This window comes from Alligator mississippiensis, chromosome 14, assembly GCF_030867095.1.
Source record: "Alligator mississippiensis isolate rAllMis1 chromosome 14, rAllMis1, whole genome shotgun sequence".
Taxonomy (NCBI): Eukaryota; Metazoa; Chordata; order Crocodylia; family Alligatoridae; genus Alligator; species Alligator mississippiensis.
Window position 1 is genome coordinate 3,964,458 of NC_081837.1, and position 27,293 is coordinate 3,991,750.

Sequence of the window (27,293 nt, forward strand, 5' to 3'; positions counted from 1 at the left end):
TTCAAGTCTTTTTACCTTAAGTTGAGGGTTGAGGGTAGTCAGTACCCTACTGAATCAAGCTCATAATTTGTAATAATCCTTCCTTCTTTCCACGTAAGCACTAGCAATTACACCATAAGCCACGTGTTGCACCTCGCATTACAGAATCTAGTAATAAAGGAGCAACATGATGTGTGGTAACAGGACACCCCAGGAACCAGTCTAGTATCACAGTCAGTTCTTCCGGTAAAAGTTGTTTTAGTCGCGGTTTCTTAAGTTACAGCCTGCTGTCTATTTAAATATAATTCATTGACAGTGCTGCTGTTCTATTGAAGGTCTAGAGTTTTTTTAGGTTATTTGTTCTTATAATTTCAGAGCCGCGTGCTGCAGCCCATGGCATGAATATGGCTGGTGAATTCTCTGGCGCTCTCTAGTTGAGTAAGAGCTTCAGGACCAGTCCCTAAATCCTATACCCCAGGGGTTTTCAAGCTCTTAAGGAGTGTACCCCTTCTGGGTACACCTCTGGCAGGAGCGGGGGTCTTGCGCACAGCAGTGTCGTCGTGTCCAAGCTCCCCCATACCATGGCCAGCCAGCTGTGCGGCCTGCAGAGGGGAGCTGCTATACCCTCGCCCCCCTGCCCGGCCCTGCTCCTGGGATGCAGCGGTGTGGGGTGGTGGACATACATCCCTGCCCGCCCATGTGTACCTCTTAGTCCCTTCCCAAGTCCCCCTGGGGGTACATGTACCCCTGGTTGACAACACCTGCTATACCCCAAAACTGTCTTGGAGGAATCTCTGACTTTCCAAAACGTCATATTATAATTACTGTTATGCTATTTAAAATATAAAATTAATTTTCATGTAGAATAAAATCACCCTGGCTGCTTCTTTAAACACGCACGATCATGTAGAAAGTGTCATCTGACATGTGAAATGTATTTTGTCAGTCTTCAAATAATAAGTATTAAAATTTGAAAGTCAAAGCTGTCTTGAGAGAATGAGATGCCTGTTCTCTTCTGTCTTAATTAAAGTCCATTTCTTAGCCTTTCTGAAGATTTAGAAAGTATCTCATATTTCAGTTAGGCTAATTATTTAGTTATTTTTTATGCAGCGTATATTTTTAATTACCTGTGAATGTAAATTTTAAAGCAATTACAGATTCAAATGGATTTCTGCTTCCAATATTATGATTTAGTTTATTTCTTTTTGCAACAATTTTCATTAGCATATTGCCTAGTAGAAATAGCTTTTAATTTTAAATAACAATTATGATCTACATATTTAGACCCTACACACTTAATACATTAAATCCTGTGTTGCCTTATTATTTTGTGAAAGGAAACACACAGCCAGCCTTGCAAGTCAGGACTCTATTGTATTGTTTGTGGAGCTGAAATATTACCAAAAGCAGAGGGTAAGACTTTTGTTAACCATCTTATTTCTCATTTTCATTTTTCATTTTGATTTGGGAATGGGGGAAATTGCACAAATTTTCTTTACCTCACATCTCTGTATGTTGGAAATAGATTTTAGAATGATCATTAAATAGTCAATCGGATACCATTAATTTGCTTATTAAAATGTAAGAAAGATTTATTTTTCACCAGAGCGGACTTTTTACTTGGGGCCTCATTGTTACCTAAATCAGCACAGGTAAAACCATGGATGTCTTTGCCTGGCAAATAGTATTTCTACTGTTGCTTGCATTGGCCTTTTTTTTTTTGTTTTAGTGACTGGCTAGTAAATAATGCAGTGCCATCCTGAAAAATTGTAGCTTGCGGAAACAGTCTCTCGGCCATGCTAATTAGCCTGACAAAGACCCAACGTGTTATTTTTATAAGGAAAATATCACGGTTCAAACATGCTTTGCTGTGTAGCCATGTTTGCATTGACATAGTCCTCCCAGCCTTCCTTTTAATTCATTTGTCATCTTAACCCTCATTTGTTGTGAGGGTTCAGAAACGGGTTAAATATTCTTTGACTGTGACTTGACTTATGGTCGTGAGGTGCTTAAATTCTGGGGAGTCCAAATACTGATGGATAATAATAACGATTTTGGTGCCCATCTGTAGGTATTGCATGGTCATGCTGCTATACCCCATGCACGGGCCATGGGCTTAGCATCAACACTCACTGATGTAGACACAGAGGTAATGAGGCACGTAAAAACCCTTAATCCTTAACTCAAACAACCCTTCCACCAAAACATGATGTGTGAAGTGAAAGTATTCTGAAACTGCAGTACCTCACCATTAGCAGACACCGAAGTGACATCACCAGGTACCCATCAGGGCCATTCTAGTGCAAATTTTAACTGGGCACTAGTAGCCCCTGTTTCTCTATAGCGGAGAGTTGGTATGAGGGCAATCTTTCTTTATACCCTCAAACTTTTGAAGTCACCTGAGCTTGGAAGCCAGAGCCCCACTCATTCCCCTCCTCCACAGAGGACCTATGAGAAATGACATGCACAGGCAAATGTCAAAGGGATGGAGACGCGCTCCCTTACTGCGACGGTTTGTTTAGGGCTGATGCCCAAACAGGCTGTTGGATTACACAGAGCTCTGACAAGGTCCTTTTTTTAAGCTACCACCCCCACTGAATCTGTTCATTCCTGTAATTTAATTCTGGACCTTAGAGAAGGCAGATGGAAATGAAGTGACACACTGCTCTTTTTTCCATTTTGTCATCTGGGGAAAAAACATCCTTCAGATCCCCAGACAAAGTGTGGCAATCTGTCTTGTTGCCAGCATCAAGAGAAACCTAACTCATTAAGAGAAGATAAAGTAGATCTGGAGCAGAATCAAACTAGCAACATGTCAGTAGAAACCAAAAGAGTATTAAAAAAAAAAGGGTACTTCCAGCAGTAAAAGCAAAGAAACCACCCACCTCTACCCTGAAATAACAGTTGAAGTGGGCACGTCCGGGACTGTTACCTGGTTGCCCAGTAGGAAAATCCACCCACCCTTCCTAATAGTGGACAGCTGAAGAGCAAAGGAGGCAAAGACATCAGAAAGCAGCAGCTTTTCCATTCATCCAGCTGCTGCCACATGGTCACCTTCATTCCCCCCAGCAACCAAAGTGGTGAGTAGAAGTAGATGTCCCCTTTCTCTCTGGACCTATAAAACCTGCACCTTGGCTAGCCAGGTACACAGTCTATATGACTAGGGCAAAGAAAGCCCAAAGTATCTAAAGGCCCATCTATTGTCTGTCCCCATTCTTGGAGTTTCTTAGTTTAATTTTATCAATTGAGCTCCTCTACTTCCATCTGTACCCTTAATCATGAATTTGTCTGGCCTCCTATCCATCACATTTATTATATAATCTGCAAGATGAAAATGTGTGGAATGAAACAATTCTGAAACTTTGCAGTATTTCACCATTAGTGGACACCAAAGCGGCTAATGCGAGCAGTAGGTTTTCTGCTGTTTAGACTAGCTCCCTGATGTCCGCTGATTAAAGGAAGTTAAAAATCTTATCGCAGTTTTCTAAAATTAAAAGTAAATGACCTCACTCAGATTGGGTTCAGACTCACCAGTCAATTCAGTAGAGTTATAAAAACGAAAAAAACCTACACATTTACAAGTAGGTTTGGGATACATTAAAAAACAGAAAAAAGGTCTTAGTCCAAATTGAATTCAAGTCAGTGGAAGTCTTTTCACTTCAGTGGGTATTGGATCAGGGCCTAAAGTACCGTCTTTAAATGTGAGAAGTTTGCAAGGGTGTAGGTTGTAGCCATGTTGGTCTAAGGACACAGGCAGACAAGGTTCTTTGGGGAAATCTGATATCTTTTATTAGACCAACTCAAAGTTTGCAACCCAGTCCAAGTGCACTGTACTCAGAACTGCCTGCTAAAAAAGAATCTTCAACTTCTTTTATTTTAGGAATTTTGAAAAAAACTGTCTGCAGTAACACTGAGCTGAAAGTAATCCAGAAACTCTTCCAAAATATAAATGTCAGAGCTACAAAGCACCCTCGCAGTTGCATGTGTGAATTAGGTGACACTTCAGAAGATGATAACGTGGTGTTGATCATCACAGATAATGCAAGTCTTAGCCATCTGAAAGAAACTTTGAAGGTTTATCAGACTCCAGTTAAGTGTGAAGGTAAATCTTACTGATAACCAAAACATACCGCATAATCCTTTACAAATTATTTAGCTTTAGATAAAACCTAACTTTGTTTTTTATTTCCAAGAGTGTCTGTTTTTTGTAACATTGGTATTTTGGTGAAATTGAAAGATAACAATTAAGTCCCACTTGACTCTTAATGCTGCAGAATATGAGTCATGCAGTATTTTAATCAAAACAGCATTCCACATGTGTACACTTTTAGACTTTAAAACAGGGCTGAGCAGCATGAACAGATCTGCTTCCAGATCATATTATATAAAATATTTTTAAGCGTCTGTACATTCAGCTTGGGCAACTAGTAGCATGGCTTTTGCAGCACTGTTCTCACATAAGAGGATTTTTTTTAATCCACACTGAGCAAGGTACTTGCTGGAGCAAAGCTTTCCCCTGATTGCATCTGGTTGTTGCAAACACAATTTCATCTGTAGTATGGACAGGGTCTCAGCATTGTTTTTTGCCCTCCTATAACTACTGTTGTATGTCCTGAATCCCTTTTTCCCCTCTCTTAATCTCTCCAGCCTCTTGGTTCTTTAGTGTCTTTTGAAGAAGCACCTCAGTTTGCAATGATGTGATCAGTGCCGCTTTATTGTGATGAAGATGTGCAATGCTGTGGAGTTTCCATCCATTTCCAATCCTCCTACTGTGGCCTCCACAACTGGAAAGAAATTCAGACATCTCTGTCCATTAAGCAAATTTGCTTTGAACAGAAATGTGATTTACCAACCTTTTCTCTTTGGACATTATCCTCAGTGAATTAGTTACACATTTCAGTTCCATTTTAGGTGGTTCCCCTGCCCTCCTTCCTCTCCCTTTCATGACATATTGCTAAAAGATGAACTCTTCTGTTTCTTTAAGCAAACCAAGGTTGGTAGAAGTGTCTTATCGGTGTTAATATTTTTACAGCCAACTACCAAGTAAAAAGACGAATGGAGTTTTTAGAAGCGCCTAGTTCACTTAGGAGTGCCAGTCTTACAAAAAGACATACAAAAAACTAGAGCTTTTGGTTCCAAAATGAAAGCTTTTATTAGACCAACTGGAAAATGGCAAGAAAACTGTCTTACAAAAACAGTTTCAATAGACCTTGTTTCCCTATAACGTTACAGGTACTTTTGAAAATCCCAATTCTTATCTACTGATATGCCCGATTAGACCTGAGATCTGCGGTACTTTGAAATAAGGAAAGGTAGCCATCAGACAAATGTCTTCACTTAAATGGATTATATTTTGGATTATATTTCTTTCCCAGCCAGCAATAAGAATAGTAATGCTAATAACAACCAGCACCACCACCGCTACTGGTTCTATACTTTTATTTCCTAAATTTTTGGATTTTATGATTTCTTCAAAAAAAACCAAAACAGAATGTGCTTCAGCTACTGCTAAAGATTACCCAACAGCTGTAACAACTTGTCTGTGTGGTCGAGGGATCAAAAATGTCTTTTCATCCAAAGATGATAAGGTTCACAAAAGGATAAATTGAAAAATGAGTAAAATACGTGTTGCTCAGTCCATGTCAGTCTTCCCTTCCTGTGAAACCCCCATCACCATCATGAAACTTAAATTAAGTGCTAACTAGACTGCATTGTCTGTTATATATGATTTTGTCAAACCATTCAATTTAAAATTAATTAGTCTGCCCTTAAAATACTGGGCACCTTTACCCATGCCAGACATGTGCTCTGGCGCATGTTAATTGGCATGCATCAGAGTAGACTCGATTAATCGAGTCTCCTGAAGCATGCTAATTAGCATACTCCAGCAGCTTCTGCATCCCGGGCATTTAGCATTCTTGTCCTTCAAAATGGTGGTAGGGGTAATTTAACTAAAGCTTGTTGAACAAGCTTTATTTCAAGCACCCTCCCCCCCCCCCAACCATTTTGAAACACAGGATGCTGAATACACGTGACACTGCAGGCGTTTTAATTAGAGTAGCTCTGCTCTAATTAGCACCCCCACCAAGTTTAACTGTAAATGCTTTCTGACATAATTTTCCCTTTTGTTTATTTTACCTACTAAAAACAATTTCAATTTTTTTATGTAAAATTAAACTTGCAATATTACTTAAAGCTATTTCTGTACGTCTGTGTGAAAGTTTTTTTTTTTCCTTTTTGGAAGATGTGGATACTGGTTTATCTTTAAATGCTATTTGGAATATGAAGGAATATTCTTTGACCAGCTATTTGCAGTGCAGGACTTGCGTTGTCAGAGCTGTGTCTCCATGTCCTTTGGTGGGAGCTGAAATTATGGATTTCAGCCACAATGCACAGCCATGGGTAAGTTCTATTGTTTTATATTGGGATTAAAAACAGAGGATGCATTGTATGCATCCAACATCTCCGAATGCAAGTTTTAAAGATGGAGTGAAAATATTCTTTTAAATAGTAAAAATGTATATTTTAGTCCTTTATTTGACAAACAGTTTTGAAATTGTTTTCGTTCATTTTTTAATAACTGAAGTAGTTCATTTTGAATCATAATTCTTTTTTCAGTATCTGTAGATAAGTTGCTAGAATGTCTATAGGGTTAAGTTGCTACTAAAAGAGAATCTGAAAATAGGCAGCATTTGATAATATCTCTTATGAAAGGAATACTATGTGATGTGGGAACAAAACCTAGTAACAGAAGTCATGTGCTCTGCTTTTAAGTTTCAAATAAGAAATTTAATCTTACTTTTGGCACTAACAAAATGTTAATCAGACCCTGTTGTACATTAGAGCAATAAACATTGCATAAAAGTAGTCACCAGCAAAGAATCTTATTTCCAACTGTACTAAATTGTCGCTAGGTCTCCTTGCAAACCAAAAAGTAAAACTATGCACATTTTATGTTACCCTTGATGATTTTGGTTCCTAGTTTAGGGTAAAACCAAAGTGAGCAGTGTACAGGATGAGCCTTTCCTGAACTCTTGTAGTTGAATGGAAAGTTTTAGCACAAAGTTAGTGAAGACTGAGTTGGGATCTTAAGATTTTGGCCTACGCGCTGTTGCTCCTTATGTAAAGTGTTTGTGTTATGCTAGGATATGTACGGTATTCGGAAGGGTTCATTCGTCCAAAGAACGAGGTGCCTGATCTAAGTTCACTTCAGGAGGTGTGCTAACATAGATTGAGAAAGGGTTAACCCAGTCTCCTGAGCACCTGCACATGATTGCAGCAAAGCCCTGGGGCTGGGAAATCACAGCCCCTCGTCTCAACGCTGGGGCTGTGCTACTCCCACCCCTCCCCTTGCACATCACAACCAAGCTATTTTTATTCCCCCACCAGACCCACCAACTTTCACCACCGCTCCCCGCCTGCAGACCCACCAACCCCACCGCAGACCTGCTATCCCACCAGCCACTCCCCCACACCAAGTCGCTTATATTGGGCATGGCTCCCGGGAGCGGCAAACAGTTGTACGTGCCGCTCCCACTCTGCATTTAGGCAGCATCAAGTAAGCTGCATAGACGTAGACTGGGTAAGGTGAATGGCTGTACATAACCGTAAACGATAGAATATGATACACGGAGGATGGACCTTGTATCTGAAGGGTTATGCCATGTAATACTCCACAAGTATTGGTAGTTCAAACTATTTTACTTTTTAAAGCATGTTAGAATTTACATTAAATGAAGGATACCAGTACTATGAAAATAAAAGTGCGCTGTATGTGTGAATTCGGCCAACAATATAAAATAGCTGATTATTTTAACTGAGAGAAAACAAATCCATGTTTTACCTTATTATTTACATTTTTAACAGTAGCCTTTTATTTTAGCGCATTTTTAAGTAATGAGTCTTTATGCTGGGAAATCTTCAGGATCGTGTTTCATCCTTCTGTTGGTTTCTGTTGGAGAAGTAGTTAGTACAGGAAATGTCAGCATACTTACTGATATTGTAAAGTAAAATAGACAACTTCAAGAAATGTTGATTTTTTATTTTTTTTTATACCAGGTGCATCCTGTATAGCTATATAATCAGCTGCCATTAGATTTACATACTTTGTATTTTTATTGCAGTGCAGAATAAACAGGTGTTATGTTTTTAGCCTACTTGTAGGTCTTAACCTCTCCTTTCCTTTTTTTATAGCTGGAAGCACTCCCATTTATTGATGGTGTAGGATTTTTATTCAATATAAACGTGCTTCTTTCAATTAATTTCTTGAATTGAGTCTCAAACCATGTAAAAAGAACAATACTAATAAAGCTATTGACAAAAGCATTGGCTTTCCTTTTTAAGATTTCTGTACTTCTGAAGCAGATGAAAATTCATGCGGACTCATTCTCTAAAGATTTTAACTGAACGAAGCACTACTTTATTCTGTGTATCTTGCCGGCACAGCTGTTATAGTTCTTAAATTTTGTGGTTTCTTTTTATTGAATGCCTATACATCTACCATGAATTATTTGGTTAGCTAACCAAGATGGTGCTTTCAATAGACAACCTTTTTATACTTAGAGTGCTTCATATATATTCCCCTTTTATTTCTTCATTCATTAACAATAACTTCCCCTTACCTTGTACAGTTGAAGACTAAAATGGATGTATTGCTTGGAAAATTAATCTGTTTGAACTGGTTTAACCTTCAGAAGGTAGTTGTTAGCATCTGAAGATGTGCGTTAGATTTTGTTTACAGCTGGAACCTAATGCAAAAAATGTGATTTCAATCTTTTCCTGCAATCAGTTGATTCTGAAAGAGATGAGGGGACATAGTTTTAGTTATAATGTCTATCTTTGGTATTTGTGAAGACTTGGCAAGAGATCATAATTTTAAAACTGGTGTCACTTCTTTGGGTCTGTTATGGTCAGATGACTTGGTCAATATTTCTATAAGCTGTAGCAGTTGAATGTGAGAATTATTGGTGGTTCTGGTAAGACTTTCTATTTTAACAAGGTGACTATCATTGGTGCAGAAATGAAAACAAAGGCAAATGATAATAATGATAATTTTACCATCTCTTTGCCTTAAACCAAATATCTTCCATTCTTGGAATCGGGAATGTATATCATTTGGGTTCATAAAAGTTAAGATGGTGATTTACTGTATGCCAGAGCAAGCACACTTGCATTAGTACAGAGAGGTGAGGGCCGTGTTACTTTCAGCTTGTAGCTGCATATTCTTGAATACCAAATCCTACTGCTGTTGAGCAGTGTGGTTGTACAGATAAAATCAACACTTAAGTTTTTTACGGCAGCCTATTTTATGGTTTTCACGTCTGCTGTCATTCTGAAGTATCACATGTCATCTTAAAATACATCACGTCCTGGTACTTCTATAAATCTGGAAAAGTCAGTCTGAGGAACTAAAGAATTTTTCATTTAATAGGAAGCAGACTGCTATGGAAAAACAAGTTTAAATACAATCAGTGGAATTAAGAACTGGAGTTCATTTGTTCTTGAACAAATAGCTCTGTAAATAATACCTTCTAAGGCACTGTTATTTTCATTGGTTACCTTAAATTCAAGCCTCGACAAAAAGATTGCTCTATTCCAGTATTTTTCTTAACTCTGACTCTTAAACTGGGTTTTAAAATAGTATCCATTGCATTTTGAATACAAACATGCTAATTTAATGCCAACCTTGTATGTGGTTAAGTCATTGGTTTGCCATTGACCTAGAAACCTCCACTGATTTGTACAGACTTCAGAATTGGTTTGTGTGATATTAGTGCCTTGTGAGTTACCATAGTAATGGCTTTTAGTCATTAAAGTGCTGCAAAGAATTTTGAATTTTTATATGTGATCTTCTGCTCAAGTGGTAAAATGCTCATAGAAGACAGAAGTTTGTAACCTGTAGAAAATCTTCTGGTACAATCAATGCAGAAGGCTCATGGTGCTTTGAGATCCTGCTCCGCTAGCGTAATAAATCTTCCCTCTCATATTAAAAGTTAAAGTAAGCTCTTTTGACAATTAAGGGTTGTTTTTTTTTCCTTTTAACTTATTAAGCAGTTATTACCATAACTGATTAGACAGTCAGCTGTTGAGACGGTAGCTTTTATGTAACAGGATATTGTTTTGTTCATCATGTTGCCACATTTGGCAAACTTTTATCTTAATGCGCCTTTCGGGAATACCAGTTTGACCTCAATCTAAGCAAAGCCTTAAGAGTTGAAGTGAGGGATGCTTGCAGGAGGTGGTGCAGTCATTTTTGCAGACTGTATATTTGTTATCGCATGTTAATCAGATTCATCATTCTGTTTAATAAAGATTTCATCTGCCACGCGAATGCATAATCGGCTATGTCTGAATGACTCCCCTTTGTCTTGAGCAGATTGCTAAAACTGTATTAAGCGTCATTAGACAAAAATGACGACCTTATTAATTTGTCCTTTATGTGTTTTCCAGCAGATTGGAGCTCATTATTATGCAAACAGAGTACACAGAGCAGCACCAGAAGTAGCTCATTAATGTTTCTTTCCTTCAGTTTGTAACAGATTTTCATTGTGAAGTGTGCATGCAATAATTGCTAAGTATGTACATTAAATTGTACAGTGCTTGCCTTTTTTAAAATTTTTGACATGTTTTGAGAACACTGTAGAAAACATCAAAAATGGCAGGTTAACAGTACTGCAGTCAGTTGTAGGATTTGAATTGCACAAACACATTTTATCTCACATTTTCCTACCTCCGGTTGTATGCAAATAATCAGGACAGTGATCAATTGTTTTGTGACTGACACACTCATTCACATCTTAAAAGCAAATGAGAATCAGTTGTTAAATAATTGAATGGGCCTATCACTTAACAGATAACACAGGTAGCACTAAAATGCTGACTTCTAGTAAGAAACCAAGTCTTGTAGATGGCAGACATTTTTTATTCGGAACTTGTGGTTCTCGAATAAAAATGGCTTCATTATTTATATACCATTCTATTCTCACAATAATTTAAAATAAAGTTTTACTGCATTATATTTTCTCAGCTGGCTTGTGTATTTTCTATGCCATTCTGTATAGTATAATTCTCCTTAAAATATGTAAAGATAAAGGAAATTAGATATTATGATTTGGCTTTCATCTCTGGTTTGACAACTTTGCCCTAAGTGCGTAATTGGTTTAAGCTGGTAGGGCTTCATACTTTATCCATAGCACATCTTCTGTAATCTGTCTACCACCATAGCTGATAAGACTTGGCCACAACTGAAGTTTTTGCAGCACTAAAATAAAATCCTGATCCATTAAGGGTTTGCATGGATTTAGCTTCATAATCTGGTTTAGAAATTGAGAATAGTCAGAACAAGAAGGATGCAAACATCATTTTCCAAAAGATACAATGAAAATCATTAGATCAACTTAAATTCCCATAGGGAGCTCAGGTTAACAGTGTAACCTCAATAGTATAAGACAGTTTCTGAAATAGAGGAAAATATTTTTCTGTTGTTTACTGGACATTATATTATTTTTAACATTAATGACAAGAAAAACAGGCATATGCAGATCTAGCAGAACGACAACTGTTTCTGCAGGTACGTATCAAGAATCTTAAGTTACTGACTGCACTGACTTATCAAATGATGTCTGTCAGCCATTTAAATGTTCACCTAACCCCTGCTCACTGTAAAAATCCAAATAAAACTACATAGATTAACCATAAATATCTTTGTTTGCCAAAGTAAACTTTTAAAAGCTGCATTTCTATTAAGGTTGTGATTTTGGACTGTTCTATAGACCTGGCTTATTCTGCATTTCTGGCCATCAAAATGCAGCTCTTCCACGTTACAATGAAATTAAGTCTCTTTATTGTACTAGCATCTATCAGACTTTTTGATAGCTACATGATCAATAATTTGATAATGATAAAAACATTTGAATGGAGTGTCCCAAAATTAATTGTTCTTTATTTGGATGAAACTACCTTATCATGAATAGGGTTTTGGAGAGCTTACCTGTAGTATTCTGTAGCCTTGATTTAGTTTTAAAAGTAAGACTATCCTGCCCAACTGAGAACAATTTTAATTATTTAAAGAGCCCTACAATATTAAATACATTGGAGAGAGATGTATGTAGCTGTTGAATATCCTCCATATGGAGAACAGACCACCAGTATTTCTGGTGGTAATACGAACACACACACGCCCCACCCACAAACACACACCAACTTTAGTGTGTGTGGGCACATTTACATATCCATTAATGTGTAGTAGTTACTGCATGTTTAGTTTCGTACTTGCTTAATGAAGTACTAACTACATACACAAGAGCAACAGTTTCTGCGCAGCAACGCTGGTGCACAGGGTTTTTTTGTGACACTTACTGTGCAGTAGCCTAATAACACTGCACCGTAGCATATTAGCATGATTTTTGACTGGCATGCTACTGTGCAGTAAGTGTCTTATGTAGACACGCCCTGTGTGTAATATATACATAGATAAATATCTGGGTAGGGAAGCAGCTATGAATGCACTGTGTCATTTGTATTGTTCTGCAGCATTTACGAATGAGCACTGTAAAACGATACAAACAGCACGCAGTAACAGATCGTGCTGCATGAACAAATATGCATACATAAGCAATATTGTAAGTGTTATAACCAGTTATGGAGGAATGCTAAACAGGACCAAGAGCCAGTAAAATTTCAGGCCGCAAAAATGTTGGCACCATACCTAGGCAGGTTTTTTTCTCCTTGTTTTGCCTCCCCTGTGTAGTAGCTTAGCCATCCAGCAGCAATCAGGCCTTCTCTCTTCGTGTTGCGTTTGCTCCATGCAGTTGCCCCTTTTAACCACAAATTCTGCCTTAATCCACCTTGTTTATTCCAAGCTGTAATTGTATTTCATACCGAAACAAACCAAACTAATTCAACTCAAACCACACGTGATACAACCTCAGGATTATATATTCCCTCTCCCTCTTCCAAAACATTCAAAAGTACAGAGGATCAAAACCATCGTAGGCATTAGCAAATGTAACTCCACTGAATTTAACATAGTTATGCTCTTCTTAGTAGGGCTCAGTGTAGCCCAAACTGAGAGAAGCAACTTCCTACAGTATTGTATTGAATGGATTTAAAAAAAAAAGTGCAGTCTGTCTTTTAAAAAACAGTATTTGTAGCCTCTGGGAGAATACTTAAGATTACTGCAGGTGTGACTCACTTGGAGAAGGAGAATACAGGAAAGAAGAGTTGTAAAAGTAAAGGATGTGGAAGTATAAAGACTTTTGGAGAATGCACTTACGTGTCCAGGGGCCACGGGTGCCAGTAAGACCCCTCCTGCATTTATCATCAGAGTTGTGTTTACTTTTAGGGTTTTTTTAAGGCTGGAAGTCCTAGGTATGCGTATCTGAGTATTTTACTTTTTAATGGTTTTTTATGTTTAGTTGAAGCCAAATGATAACAAATGAAAAATACATCCTGGGTTCTACAAGGCATGCCTGCAATAGTATCTTGTTAATACGCCTTTATGTTCTACATTTAGTACAGTTTTGAAGGGAGCAAGTCCAAGTAAAGATAGACGGGGGATGCCTGATTGTCCCCTCCAAAAAGGTAAAGGGAACACAACAGGCTTCCTCTTCCTTGGATGTATTTGCAAATCCCTCTGCATTGGTACCACTGGGTTATGGGGAAAGTACAGGGGAAAAATCCGAGAGGGAGAGATGTTTTATGACCATTCAGGACTCGTAGCTGTTGTTTAAACAGGTACATCTCCTTTTATTCCACATCTTACATTTTCCCCCTACCTCCCATCTAAGAGAGAACATTTTCTGCGTGTATCTGTTCCAGTGTTTGGAATTCATGACAGGGGAAAGCATTGGTACGCACCCAGTTTATTTTTTGGTATACCTGCAGTTACTCTTTCCTCCAGTACAAATCGTGCATTTTTTTTGCCAAACCACTTGGAATCCACCATAGTGGAATATTACTTTTTAAAATAGCTGTAGCTTTTCTTTTAATATTGATTTATATTTTAAATAGAATTGTGCCAAGTTTCTAAAATATATAGGAGCCAACTCTACAGTTAGGGATCTTAATAAGTGCTATGGTTTCCCCAAGTACTGGGTAGCCATCAGTGCTGGCCTCCTTCTGAACGTTGGCTGCTTAACACTGATAATCTATGTTGGTATTTGTCCATTGAGGTCAATGAGGGCGTTTCCTTGTGCTTAACTACTGCTGGGGTCATCCCTGTAATTTAGAAATCCCAGTAGTTATTACTCTGCAGTACAGCAGAAGATTATTATGGCACGGCAAGATCATGTAGCTATAACATAACACAAACCCAAAAAATAGCACAAAGAAGTAATAGGATTTTATCATGAAGAAAATTCCAACTATTAGGTAAAATACTGATTTGATAAAGTAATGGCAGACGTTTTAGGCAGACTAAGAATCTATAAAATCTCAGTGTCCTTAAAGTATTTGAATAAGGGCAGGTTTCCCTTTCCGATCCAGTGGTATCATGATAAATTTACAGAGTATGGAATATGGATAAAGCCATCGGTGCCTTTAAAACCTATAGCGCTTAAAGCCGTAGTCCTGTGATCAGTTTTGCGTGGTTTGGGCCTTGAGCCCATCCAAATACAATTACAGAATTGGGGACTAATTTTGCAGGTTGCCTTTGAGAGTAACTTTGTAATATTTTTTTGGAAACATCAGTGTCTCTGGCAAGAGTTATGACACATACCTGCTAATAATTTCCAGTTAACTCTTTTTTATGTATGCATTACGGTATAGGACGCATAGCAGTCTTTTAAAGGGAAAAAAATGGCAGATTATGACTGACGTGGTCTGCAAATCCAAATGCTTATTTCCAAGAGTGCAGTGCAAATTAGTTGTACCTGCCACTATTTAAGTTAATTTTTCATTGTCATTTTGAATTGAAAGAAGCAGGAAGCAAAACAAGTGCTTCAAATTGTACCTAAAGCATAGAGTAACAGCTGTTTGGATGACAAATACAGCATTCTAATTGTTTTATATTCTAATGAGCAGGCATTGTTATGTGCCAGTATTTTATCCTGATTATGTCACTCAGATAGTGCAGCTGCCACTGACCCCTCAATCAGCAGTAACAAAAACCTCTTTGTTATCAGTATGGGAAATATCTTGGCTATTGTGGGTGTGAATTCAAAACAGAATAACATTCATCAACAGAAAAAATTTTAAAGGACCATTTATAGGAGACACTTGGGCTCCAGAAAGTGAACAGCTAAGCCTTTAAAGTTTTTAAAAAAATCTGACTTTAGCATATGTTTTTGCATAATTCAATTGTAAATAAAAATGTTGTTCAGAACATCTGAATCCCATGGATTTTTTTTCTTCTATTAGAAACATCTTCTATGACTTATTAGTTATTTTAATATTTTGGGCACCCCCTTCTTTATACATTTCAGATCTGTTTATAGAAGTAAACCTCCAGCAAAGGTCAAGTAAGGTCTTTTGTCATTTGAATTTTTTTATTCATAGACTTAGCTTACTTTCAAATAGTTTTGTATTGAATTTACTAAGTGATATCCTTTTTTTCACATGTGAAAAGCCAAATGGCAGCAGAGGAGTTATATTTGTTGCAGATGTTTCCTACATCAGATTTCTCAAGATTTTGTAAACCACTTACCCTTTTTAGGAAATAAAAATACAGTTGATTTAGATAATACAAATACTGTGCCAGGCATTTAATGAAAGTTGCTCTTGAATGTTAGACTATTGGACCATGCTGACTCTTTGTTATGCAACACCAGTGAATACACTGAAGGAATACGGTTAGTTGGGACTTTTCCTAGCTCATAGATAGCTTCCACTCCGCAGTTATAAAGCAGAAAAAGGAAGGAAAGTTTATTACTGTCTGCCAATAGGTAATAGGTAGTGTTGATTATTGTTCAAGTTTATTCTTTAGTTCCTACTCGGAATATGCAGGACCACTTGGACAAATTGTTTGACTTTAGCCAATGGCACCAGGGAGAAATTTGACCCTTGTTCCTTCAAGAGAAAATTTGGATCTGGTTTTAAAGATTTAGGAAGGATGATTTAGCTATATAATTAACTTTGTTAAGGGTGGGAGAGAAGGCTGTTGGATAAGGCAGTATCTTAAGAAATCTGCATTATATTCTTCGATCCGCCACATGTATCTTTGGGAACTGTACATTTCTGTACCACAGTTTCCCAGTCTTTGAAATGGAGATAATACCTCTCCTGCAGGAAAGTTGCAAGGTTTATTTTATAATTCTTTATCATCATCATCATCATCATCATCACCATAGTTCTTATTGGGAGTTGATGAAGAGATTCCAGCATATTGTTGTTTCCTTCTATTTAGTCTCTTTTCAAAGGCTTTAGCCATTTAAAATTCCATAAAGAATATGTCCGTTCTAAATAACCATTGAAAAAAGCAAATGCAAAACCATTCCATACATCTTTCTGTTATTGCATCTTTAGATAAAAGAGAGAGCTATCCCTGTGCATTTTGACATCTACATTTTATGTGTTATAAACCTCAGCTGCAGTTCACACTTGTGGAAAATATAAGTGTCTTTATTTTTAACAGCAGCCCAGGGTATGGTTGAAAGAGGCATATTTCCATTTTGGCTTTTGTTTGAGCAGCTTCCAAAATATCATCCTACAGTATTTTTTGGAAAGTTTGCCAAGTCTAGCTCAGATTAAGTTTCTTTGTTACACTTGGTTTTTTAAGCATCTGGATCAGAAATTGTATCCATGTACTATGTAGTAATGAAACATTTGGAAATCATCTGAGAAACTGATAGCCCTATGCATTCTTTTTTTCCGTGTCAGAAATATGTAGGATACAGAGAATATATATATATATATTTTTTTAAGTTAACTTTTGGTTTGTTAAAATATCTTCAACCTACTGACATGAACTACTAGGCATTGTTATCCCTAAAGCCTGATACTTAGTCATCCATTTTATCCCATGTAAATGCTATGTAGATTAATTCAAAGCTGTATTTCCTGCCACGTTACAGCACTCTATGATAATTCTAAAATACATGGGTAGTGGCGAATCATATTTTAGATTAAAATATATCTATTTTACTTCTTTAACTCAGGAAGCCAGCATGGCACAAGGCAAAGAACGCTAACCCTGTTTATTGCCGTCTGTCCCCCAGTGAGGGTACATTAGTTATGACGATATGGGATTATTAATTTATGTGCTGTATATGCCATTCTTCCCAAAAAAGGTTCAGGGCAGCTTGCAAATAAGAGATACAGAACAACTTAAAGAGGTAACTAGTATAAATAAAATAAAATGCAGCAGAGATCCAATAAATGACTTGGCTTACTTATGGTTTTCTAAATACCTGCCCAAATAGAAAGTTCTTGCAGTGCTTCTGAAAGATGGCCAGGCATGGGATCTGGGGGGCTGCAAGAGGGAGGGAGAAGAATTATGAGTAATTTGTCATTTTACAAAATGAAAGGAAGTATACTCACACATCCAAGTTCCATGTTAATATGAACAGGATCAAAATAAAATACCCCATTTCTAAATTCCTCTATAATGAACGACGGTCTCTGCCACTGACCGAAATTCAGATAACAGTTTTATTTTGGTTGTCCTTGATGATGCTTCTCAAACCCTAAAAGCAGATATCCAGTTGGTAATTTGTCTTTGCCGGGCATGTCTACACGAGAAGCTACATTGCCATAGCAACGTGCTATGGCGGCATAGCATCAGCGGGCACAAAGCGTGACGCAGCCGCGTTGCTGTACTGTGTCGCTATGGCAATGTAGCGGCTAACAATAACCGTGCGCCACTGGCACAGTGCAGTAATGGCTGTTCCTGTGCAGTCACTTGGTACTTCCTAGAGGAAGTGTTAAACGACGGTGCAGTAACAAAGGCACCGTAGGGGCATGTGTAGACGTCTGTGTTGTATACTTGGTCCTTTTGACTTCTTTATTTTTTTCTCATTTTCTCCAGAACAAATTTTTGACTCTTGGTGGAGCAATAACATCCAGCACCAGATGATTTCCTTTATTATAATTGGAGCATCAGCTGTCATCTGACAAAACACTCAGCAAAGCCACTAGTTGCATTGGACAGTGATACCCAAGTTGTCTTTGGGGAGTGAATCAGTATCAGATACGGAGAAACTCGTTTCACCTTGTTCTTCCTTTTGAACATAATGTTATTTGGACCCTTCCTGGTCCCCAAATTATACTTGTGTTATTTCTCCTTCGGCAGCACATGCCCAAGGTCAGATCTCTTTAAAAGGCTGTGAAGACTGCCCTGAAACAGGATGTAGTTTTGGTCAAAAGAGAATCCCTCAATACTATATGTTTTTTTCTCAGTGAAATCTTAATCTCCCCAGGAAGTGGTTTCGGCTGCTGCATCCGAAGAGTCATACGGTTCTGTCCTTGATTCTTTTGGTTACTCTCCTCAATGCCACGTTACACCCTGGTCTGGACTTGTTCAAGTACTTGACTTACATGAGTAGTCCCACTGACTTCAATGGGAGTATCAGGACGTATTGGCCTCTCTCGGCTTAGAAATATTCTGGTTTATTTCACATTTGAGTACTCGCATATGTCCCTTACGTGGCTCTTCTCTGGCTCTCTTCTTTCACCCAAGGCTTTTCCTCTGCAGGCTTTGGGCCTACTTGCCCAATCCCTCGTGCCCTTATATCGAGGAGGGAGAAAGTTGCATAAATGGTTAATGCAATGTATCGAGATGAGGGAAAAACAGATGGCTGCTCTCTTAATGGGGCTTCTCCACTTGATCTCACAGAGAAATCGGTCATTGTCAGAGCTTCTCCAAGCTCATTGATTTTTCTTTGTAGCAGGATTTATTTGCTTTTGAATCACTGCTGTGCTGTGTATGCCATACCTTTCACTGGGCTGCGTGTTTCACTGGTTTCTGAAGAGCTGCTCGTGTCAAGTTGCTAGGGAGAACTTGTCTTCTGTCATGTTTCTCCATTTGCCAAATTATTAGTAAGGAAGCAACTAATAGAATCCTGCTTATCCTGTTCCTAAAAAAATTAAGAGCACTGTTTAAAACTGTTCACAACTTGTATGTAACATGTTACGGTTAACTTTAAAAAGAGAGATCATTTTTTTCATTTCAGTGTATAGCAGCTACTTTTTAGAAATAAATATTTTCAAAACTTTCCTTGCTATCCCAATTCTATCCAAGCGGTGGGTGAGCAGTTGCTTATTATACATACTATGTATATTTGTAAAGGATTTTGAAATACTTTGAGTGAAAGACTCAGTGAATTGTAAGTACTGACTTCAGTTGGATTAGGTCACACCAAACCTTTTGAAAAATATCTTTTTGATGTTTGTAAGCTAATTTGTATTTATGGTAAGACACTGAACAAAATAGTCTCAAAATAGGAGTTTGCTTAGCTGCGTCTCCAGAACGATGAAAGAAAAAAAATCTCTTTGAAGTTTCTGGAGATAGTACTGAATTTTAACACTTGTACACTAAAATCATATCCTGCCAACCCTAGATGGATTACATATATGCTATTTTATGACTTCAGTGAGGTGCCAGACCATAGAATGGTATAGTTATAAAGAACACTTTATTGCTGATACTCTTCCTTCCCTCTAGATTACAGGAAATCATGATCTTTAAACTGGGGGTGATTAACATTTAGATGTCTCTTAACTAAATATCCATTATTGCTGTCCTCCCCTGGATAATTCCTATTTTCCAGATAGGACGCTGTTAGAAGCTAGGATTTTCAAATGAACCTAAAGGGGTTAGACACCTGACTTCCACCAAAAGTCACCTAATTTAAACTCTTGAAAAATCCAACTAGAGCTAATAAGGAAATTGTCAACCCAGTAATGTACAGTGTTTATATGAGAGCAATTAAACTGATGGTTTTCAAACCTAGAAAGTGGTAGCATGGTAAAATTTATCTAAAAGCTCTACAAAATGTTTAAAAAACTAATAGAAGACTCTTGGAAAACTGAGAGTGATTGAACAAAGGGACTCATTACATTGGTGCTTCTATACGAAATTTCAGGAGGGCTGACTGAGGATTTGCTTTTGATAGATCCAAAACATCTCTTTATCTCATTTATGACCTTCATAAAAGTGTTGAATCAAAGCTCATTAAGCATGAACACTTTAACTTCAAATACTACACACATAAGTATATCCAAACACAGCAATGAATGCTCATGTGTGGTCTTTGCCTATTGTATATTTATTATTATGGAGAAGGACAATGGTAAAAATAATGTTTGTGATCACTTAGACATGTATTTCATTGATAGCACGTTTCCTTACAGTGCTTAGATTTAACAAAATTAGCAGTTCAGTTAGCATTAATGAACACACAGGGATCAGGAAACCAAGTTTTGCAAAAGTTTCAGATGTGGAGGCACTGTTGGTCAAAGAGATGTTGACTGCACAAAGCTAACCTGTTTTTCAAGCTTCAAGAGGGAAATAAATCAACTGATGCCCTTGAAGGGCACACATCGATCACCTGTGACTCCAATCAAGGAATCACCTGATGAAGGGGAACAAAGGTTATATGAGAGTAGGTCTCTCACTGGTCATTTTAGGGAGAGGGGAGGTGAAGAGAGGAGAAGATTTTGAGGATTGACCATGTGCAGGAGGGGGAATCTTGGGCTGCTTAGAGGACTCTGACTTACCCCCTCGAATGCTGGAGAGGCTATAAAACTCAAGCAGTGAAATGTGGTAACGTTTTCATTTTATCTAGATCCATACAATTCTTGCACGTACCTTTCAAGCATGTTTTTGTGTTTAAAGTTAATGGATTAGTTAGTGTTTAAGAACCTACAAAATTGTAGGTGTCTTTTTGCTTCCACTATCACATGTCTATGAAGAGGTGAACTGCACTCCAGACTCCCCACAAGCAGGGAAGTGTGTGCTTACACTGCCAGAGAGTATCTAAAGTTTTACTCTTGAATGGAGACATGGGTGGCATGTAGTTTTGTATCTGTGTGATGAACTTTTATTGAGTTACATATTCAGTGATATGTGCAAAGTGCAGAACACAGGGAAAAAATGTTAACCACATGTTCGGCAAGATAGAATTTGAAACTGTAATCTTCGTTGTCTGAACTTTATGTCAAGTTGCCGACTGTTTATTTCTGTTGTACGAAGAAGAGTACAGAGGTGAGAAAATAAGGAGAAAAATGGAGAATGAGAGGAGAGTCAGATGGTCAAGACATACAGAAAGTGTGGGGTGAAGTACAGTTAATTTAAAAATACACCAATTTTCTTCTAATTTTACCATAAATAACCACACATTTATTGTGCTACTTAAATTTATTTAACAATTGGGTGTTGATGAAAAATCCTGGCCTTGTTTTATAGCAAGGACAGGTAGAGTAAACTTGGTACAATTTGCTGAAACGCTCTTTATGGGCTATTTCATACAATACAAGTGTGTGTGTCAAGTGGAATCAATATCAGAAAGCAAAAATTGGGGAGGGGGGGCGGGTTATGGTTTGGAACTTATAATAAAAACCTAAAATCCTATTAGTTCTGAGCAGGTTTTTTTATGTTACTCCTGCAAACTACTGAGTAAACTGCTGCTCATCTTGTCTCGGACTACATTAAAACAACCGATCTGGAATTCAGTAATAGGAGTTCACGTGGATTTTTGTTTCGACTCTAATCTTTTTGGATATAAGGGAGGGAAATGTGTATGATGATATTAATTTGCTGTTAACTAATGTAGTACAACATCACTAAATGACAGTTCATCTATCAAACCTATGCCATGACATCTTACTTGTTGTTTTAATATGTTAGAAGGATAAAATGTGTTTTTCAGATATGTTTTATATTTGCACCAGGTAATGGAAAGTACAATATATTATGTGCTTGTGCCCTGGAGGAAACTTTTTAACAAAAATAATTGAATGCAATAAATCTCTTTTCCCCTTTCCCTTCTGCGTGGTATCTCTTTTGTTAGTATTGGTACTTACAGGAAACCTTGTTGGTTGTGACACAGTAACAGTTCTGGTGCAAGTGACATTACCATTGCCTGTCCTATGTTTGCTTTACATGGCAAGATTGGTTTAATTCGCTCGCTCTCTCCCTTTATTCTACATTTCTGCAGTGAGCCACTTCACTTTTCTGAGATTTAGAGCCTTGTTACTGACTGCTGTTGCTATTGGGAGTAGGACTACAGTTTTTTAAATAATTAGGAACATCCACAAGCTAATAAATCTGTCCAGAAATTTTCATTTGATTATGTATGTTGTGTATGTTTATATTCAACCGTGTCTCTGTACGGATGATTTATCAGGTGTTTATTTTAGAAAGTTTTCGTCGTATACAGAGATCAGATGATTTGGTGCATAGCAAGTTTAATAACCTTAAGTGTTCTGATTACTATTCATGTTTGGTATAGGTTTATTTATTCTCTTATCAGACAGTAATCTTAAAAACTTCCCTATCTTGTAAATATACAATTTGTTTTAGCTGATGCTTAGTAAATATAATAATGTAGTAAGTCACATTTTCATAGCATCTGGCATTCCTCTTGGTTAGTTACCTCAGTAAGTATGCATAATATATCACACTGTGAATGAAAGCTCAAATATAATAAACACTGCCCTATTATTTCCTAATTCATCATGCTGTTTGCTCACCTTGTTGTGATATTTAAAACATTTTAACTGTATTAAAATGTGGCAATCTGTTGTGTTAAAAGGCTTTTAAAAATATTTAAATGGAATACTTTTCAGAAAGAAACAATGGTGTTGGATTAAAACTAATCCAATCAATATGAATGTAGCCCAGGCTTGCCCTTCTCCTTCATCCAGTCATTCTCTCCACCCAGGTGTTTGTTTAGTGGGTAGTCATCTTGAGAAGTGATGAGAGATGAATTTCACCCGAAGCTGGTTGGACAAGTCCAATATCATGTAGTTTCCATGCCAAAAGCAGTCTTGTGTTGTTATAAACCGTTGCCTGTAAATGCTTTAAATCGCAGCTTGAGACAATTATTGATCTCAGCACAATGAACGTTATATAAGGCCTTAACATAAACAACAAGGGCTTACAGTTTTGGGTGGGATTGCACTTCCTCAACTTTTCTATCTTTATTTTTGCAAAAGTTCTCAGGTTGTTTCCAAATTGACCGTTTTATGGGTTTTGATGAGAAAGCAGGGAAATTCCAAATGAAACGATTCCTGAAAGTATCACCAGTCAATGAGAACGGTTACGTAATCTATACTTTCTCAGAGAACATTACCTTAAAAAAAGTAAAGAAACCTCAGCTTAAATCATACTTAGCTTAATATGCAAAATATTACCAATGAACTAAAACATAGTAGCTGAAACCAATTGCAAACAGATGGCACGCTTTTATTCCGATTGGCCATATGTTGCCATAGTAAAAAATTGAAAAATCCAGTCCAAACATCATTCATCTAGAGGAAATTACCTTGATGGTTCCTGACCGCTATATGGAATTTTTGTCGAACCAACCCATGAAATGTATCAAATAGTCAACATAAATGGCAGATATTTGTAAAAGGAGCATTATAGTGTTTATTTAACTTGTTCAAAAGGAATATATGGCTTTTCAAAAAACTCTGCCATCTACACAGGTGTAAACAGAAAAGTACAGAACTGGCACAAGTCTAAGATGAATCATGCAAAACCATCTCTTGGGTTTTGCTTCACGGAAATGAATAATAGCTGCAAGTGTCTGAACAATGTAAAATCACACTTGCAGTTGGAAAACCTCTTTAAATGCAAACATGCCTTATTTCTAATAGACTGGGAAGTTTATGGCTTTCAAAAGTTCAGCTTTATGTGGCTTCTTTTAAGCATAGCTCATATACACCTTTTTTTCAGCTGAAAATTCTCATGCACTCTTCCCTGTGATTATTTGTAATACTGTATTTGGTTGGAAAGACAGAACAAGTAGCGTTTCACTGCATAAATATGCTGTGTGTGTATATTTGTATCAGTATGTAAATATACACAGTGCTACTAGAACTAGAAGCGCTTTCATTGATTGCATTATTAATAGATCTGATAGCTGTAATGTGTATATGTATGTTTGTGTGTGCATGCACATTATCCTGTTCAAGTGGAACAAGCATTTATATATGTGTACGTGTGTGTGTGTGTGTGTGTGTGTGTGTGTGTGTATACACACACATACATGAATGAGAACAATAAGCCTTTCAGTCTCTTAAAAATAAGTGCTGTAAGTATATGCTCTAAATATATACAGTGCCTACTGGAGTAAATCTATACTGTCAGGGGTCCCTGGATGCTCCTATGTAATAAAGCGGCATAAATGGTTATTGTGTATGTGCACATACATATGTTATCTTTACACATGCAGAGCACATAAATAGAGAGAGTGTGTATAGAGATAGAGATAGATATAATATGTATCTAAATAGATATAAATAATGATAGGATCCTATACTAGCTGTCTGTCATGTTCAGGGTAGATGTTATCTAGCACTATGGAATTAGTTTTAGTGATGTCCTTACGTTTTAACCTTGTCAAAAGACAAAATCCATACCTTGGCAAATCCAGTTAGCCTAGAATTTAAAGACTCTCTTCACAACATTTGAAAACTGATTGTACCTCAGGGGCTACCCCACCAGACTTTGTATGGATTAATAACAGAACATGCAAAGTAAGGTGACAGTAAAACTTTCACTTGCATTTGGCTTGACCCATGTAAAATTGATACTGATGAAGTGCGACTAAATCCCTAGTTAAAAACTTAGACTCCTTTTGTATGTTTAGGGTTATTATGTAAGGCAGTTGTGTATGCAGAAAGCAGTTGGGTATTTTCTCCACTAGAGGATTGTATATACCATACAGTTTATTTGTGCATTGTAATCATTCAATTAAAATTTCATTGAGTGTATCTTTGAAACCATCAAGGAAGTGTACAGTTCAGTTAACACACCCTTTGCTATTAGCTCACCTATATGTTGCATGATTTGGGGAATCTGAAAACATTAGGGTTCCTCATCCCCTTTTGAAAATCCTGCACAAAAGCAGTTATTCCATGCCTAACTGAACATTTCTTCCTCAGATGAAGTGCCTTATCCTTTAGTGCAGAAATGAGTGCTTTCCCTAGTTTTTTGGTATTTTAAACAAAAATTTAAAATAATTAGCCAATTCAAGTTAATTGTTTAAAAATAAACCACGTGATTGAACAGCCCATATTCCAGTTTTTAGTATGACGTCATTTAAAACAAATTTCAATTAATAGAATAAATTAACCAATAAATTTGGTTCTGATTCTGTGGCTATATATCGTTAAAAGGTATGTCTGGTTTCCTACTTCATGTCAACCCCTGGAGGAGTAGCAAACCCTAAGAGCGTAACCCAGAGCTGACCGCTTGTGAAACGAGAATAGGGGTTAAATTAAAGACAAAAACTCAGAGTCTTACTAGAAGAAGTGGGCATAAAACTTCCTCCGGCATGTGTTCTGAATTTTTTGTGCCGTGCGATTGTACTGTAGTGTGCCATCCCTTCCACTGACAGCTAATACACCACTGTCATGGGTTGCAGATTTTTTGCTAAACAGATAAACAGGCGATGAACACTTAAAAAAGTTGTAATGATTGCTTTTTAATTTGTATAATGTGCAGCGTCCAGAATTGCTCAAGGAGTGCATCAGATGTAGAAAAGTAGGGCTGGAAGGGAACTCCTGAAATCATGTGGGTGAGCAGACTATTCAGACTACACAGTCATCCAGTGAAGACTATTCCACAGCCTCCCTAAGTAGCATGTTCCAGTATTTCACTACCCTTTCCAGTTGGAACTTTTTCCTCATATCCTAAGTGGTCTTTGCTGCAAATTTGTCCTCAACAGTACCCTAGAGACAGAAAGCAAGTCAGCAATGTGAGGAAACTTAAATAAATGTTCACAAAATTGGATGTGGGAGACAAAAACTTGGGAATGTTATTAAGTGAAATTAAAAGGAGGAAGAAATTCCTGGTATGTATTGATAAGTGAACCCCCCTACTGTCTTCAGTCTTCCTGTTTTTCTATATTTTCTCTATAGCATGAGTTATTTTACTCATAAATAAGGAAAAATGGACTAAAATGTTTTCAGTAGAGATTCAGGGGCTTAATCACGGGAGAGATGCATGTTAAATCCTTGTTGAAACTCCTCTGCTAGGAGGAGAAAGGAATTATTCTATAGCTGCCAATTGCCTGGATCCTACCACCCGCCTCTGAACCGTAGAGCTACTGTTAGAAACAGGACACTGGACTAGAATAAAGATTTGATTTATCCTTTATGGCAATTCCTAGATTCCTTAAATGGTGTATTGCTTTTCAACCTAATGGCTCTTAAAGCACTTTACCATTTGCTGTATGTACTAGTTTGTACAACTCCTCCCAAAAATTGTCAATATGCTGAGTCACACGTGCTTTCAGTTTTTTTACCCTATGAGTCAAGTATTGATTAGAAGATTTTCTGGCCATTTTGTTTCTCACAAGGTCCCTTTCAGAATAACTTTTGGCTGTAAAGGCTCTACATAGAAGGAGGACAATAAAACGATCAGAGCAATGCAATAAAATAATAAGTATAGTATGGATTGTAAAATTTTGCTAGCATACCAAAGCTTTCTGTCATATTTCTTATTTTTACTCTGCCAGGTATTCCCATTAACTACATTTTATGTGTGGTACTGAAGCATGGAGTGTGTATTAATTTGTCTCTTGTGTTTGGGGAAAAGAATGTAGTTAATATACTGACTATATGGTAAAGTTTCTCCATAAAGTATTCATCTCTGAAATGAACTTTATTATAGCACATGGTCCACACTGTTTAATTGTTAATTTAAAAGTATCAAATTTACCTTATTTTATAATGTGATTAATAGCTTTTCTGATTGTTGATTAAGGCCCCAATACAATTGATGGACATTTTCCTATTAACTGCTTATGGTTAGGCATTTGTACTAGCCAATGAGTGATATAAAAGCAAGACTGATTTGACCATGGCAGTCATAGATTCATAGACATTAGGGCTGGAAGGGACCTCAGAAGATCATCAAGTCCAGCCCCCGCCCGAAGGCAGAAAGTCAGCTGGGGTCATAGGATCCCAGCAAGATAAGCATCCAATTTTTTCTTGAAGGTGTAGAATGTAGGTGCTTGAACCACCTCCAGTGGCAGGCTATTCCAGACCTTGAGGGCTTGGACAGTAAAGAAATTCTTCCTTATGTCCAGCCTGAAACGGTCTTGCTATAGTTTATAACCGTCTGACCTCATCATCCCTTGGGGCACCCCTGATAAACTCATAGGTGGCCATCAGATCACCCCTGAGCCTGTGCTTTTCCAGGCTAA

General features: G+C 37.4%; 1 protein-coding gene across 2 annotated transcripts in view; it reads left to right on the top strand.

Annotated features, from left to right (window-relative positions):
• The window catches only part of BRIP1 (BRCA1 interacting helicase 1), a 116,584-nt gene extending 97,456 nt beyond the window's left edge, over positions 1–19,128 (top strand). The window contains exons 22-25 of one of the 2 annotated variants that reach the window (XM_059717088.1): positions 1,317–1,392; positions 3,860–4,081; positions 6,224–6,381; positions 17,942–19,128. In XM_059717088.1, the coding sequence (XP_059573071.1) occupies positions 1,317–1,392; positions 3,860–4,081; positions 6,224–6,381; positions 17,942–17,989 (504 nt within the window). In that variant the 3' untranslated portion in view covers positions 17,990–19,128. The remainder of the gene's footprint in view (positions 1–1,316; positions 1,393–3,859; positions 4,082–6,223; positions 6,382–17,941) is intronic. The other variant, XM_059717089.1, reaches the window with a different exon arrangement.
• The last annotated feature ends 8,165 nt before the right edge of the window (positions 19,129–27,293 follow it).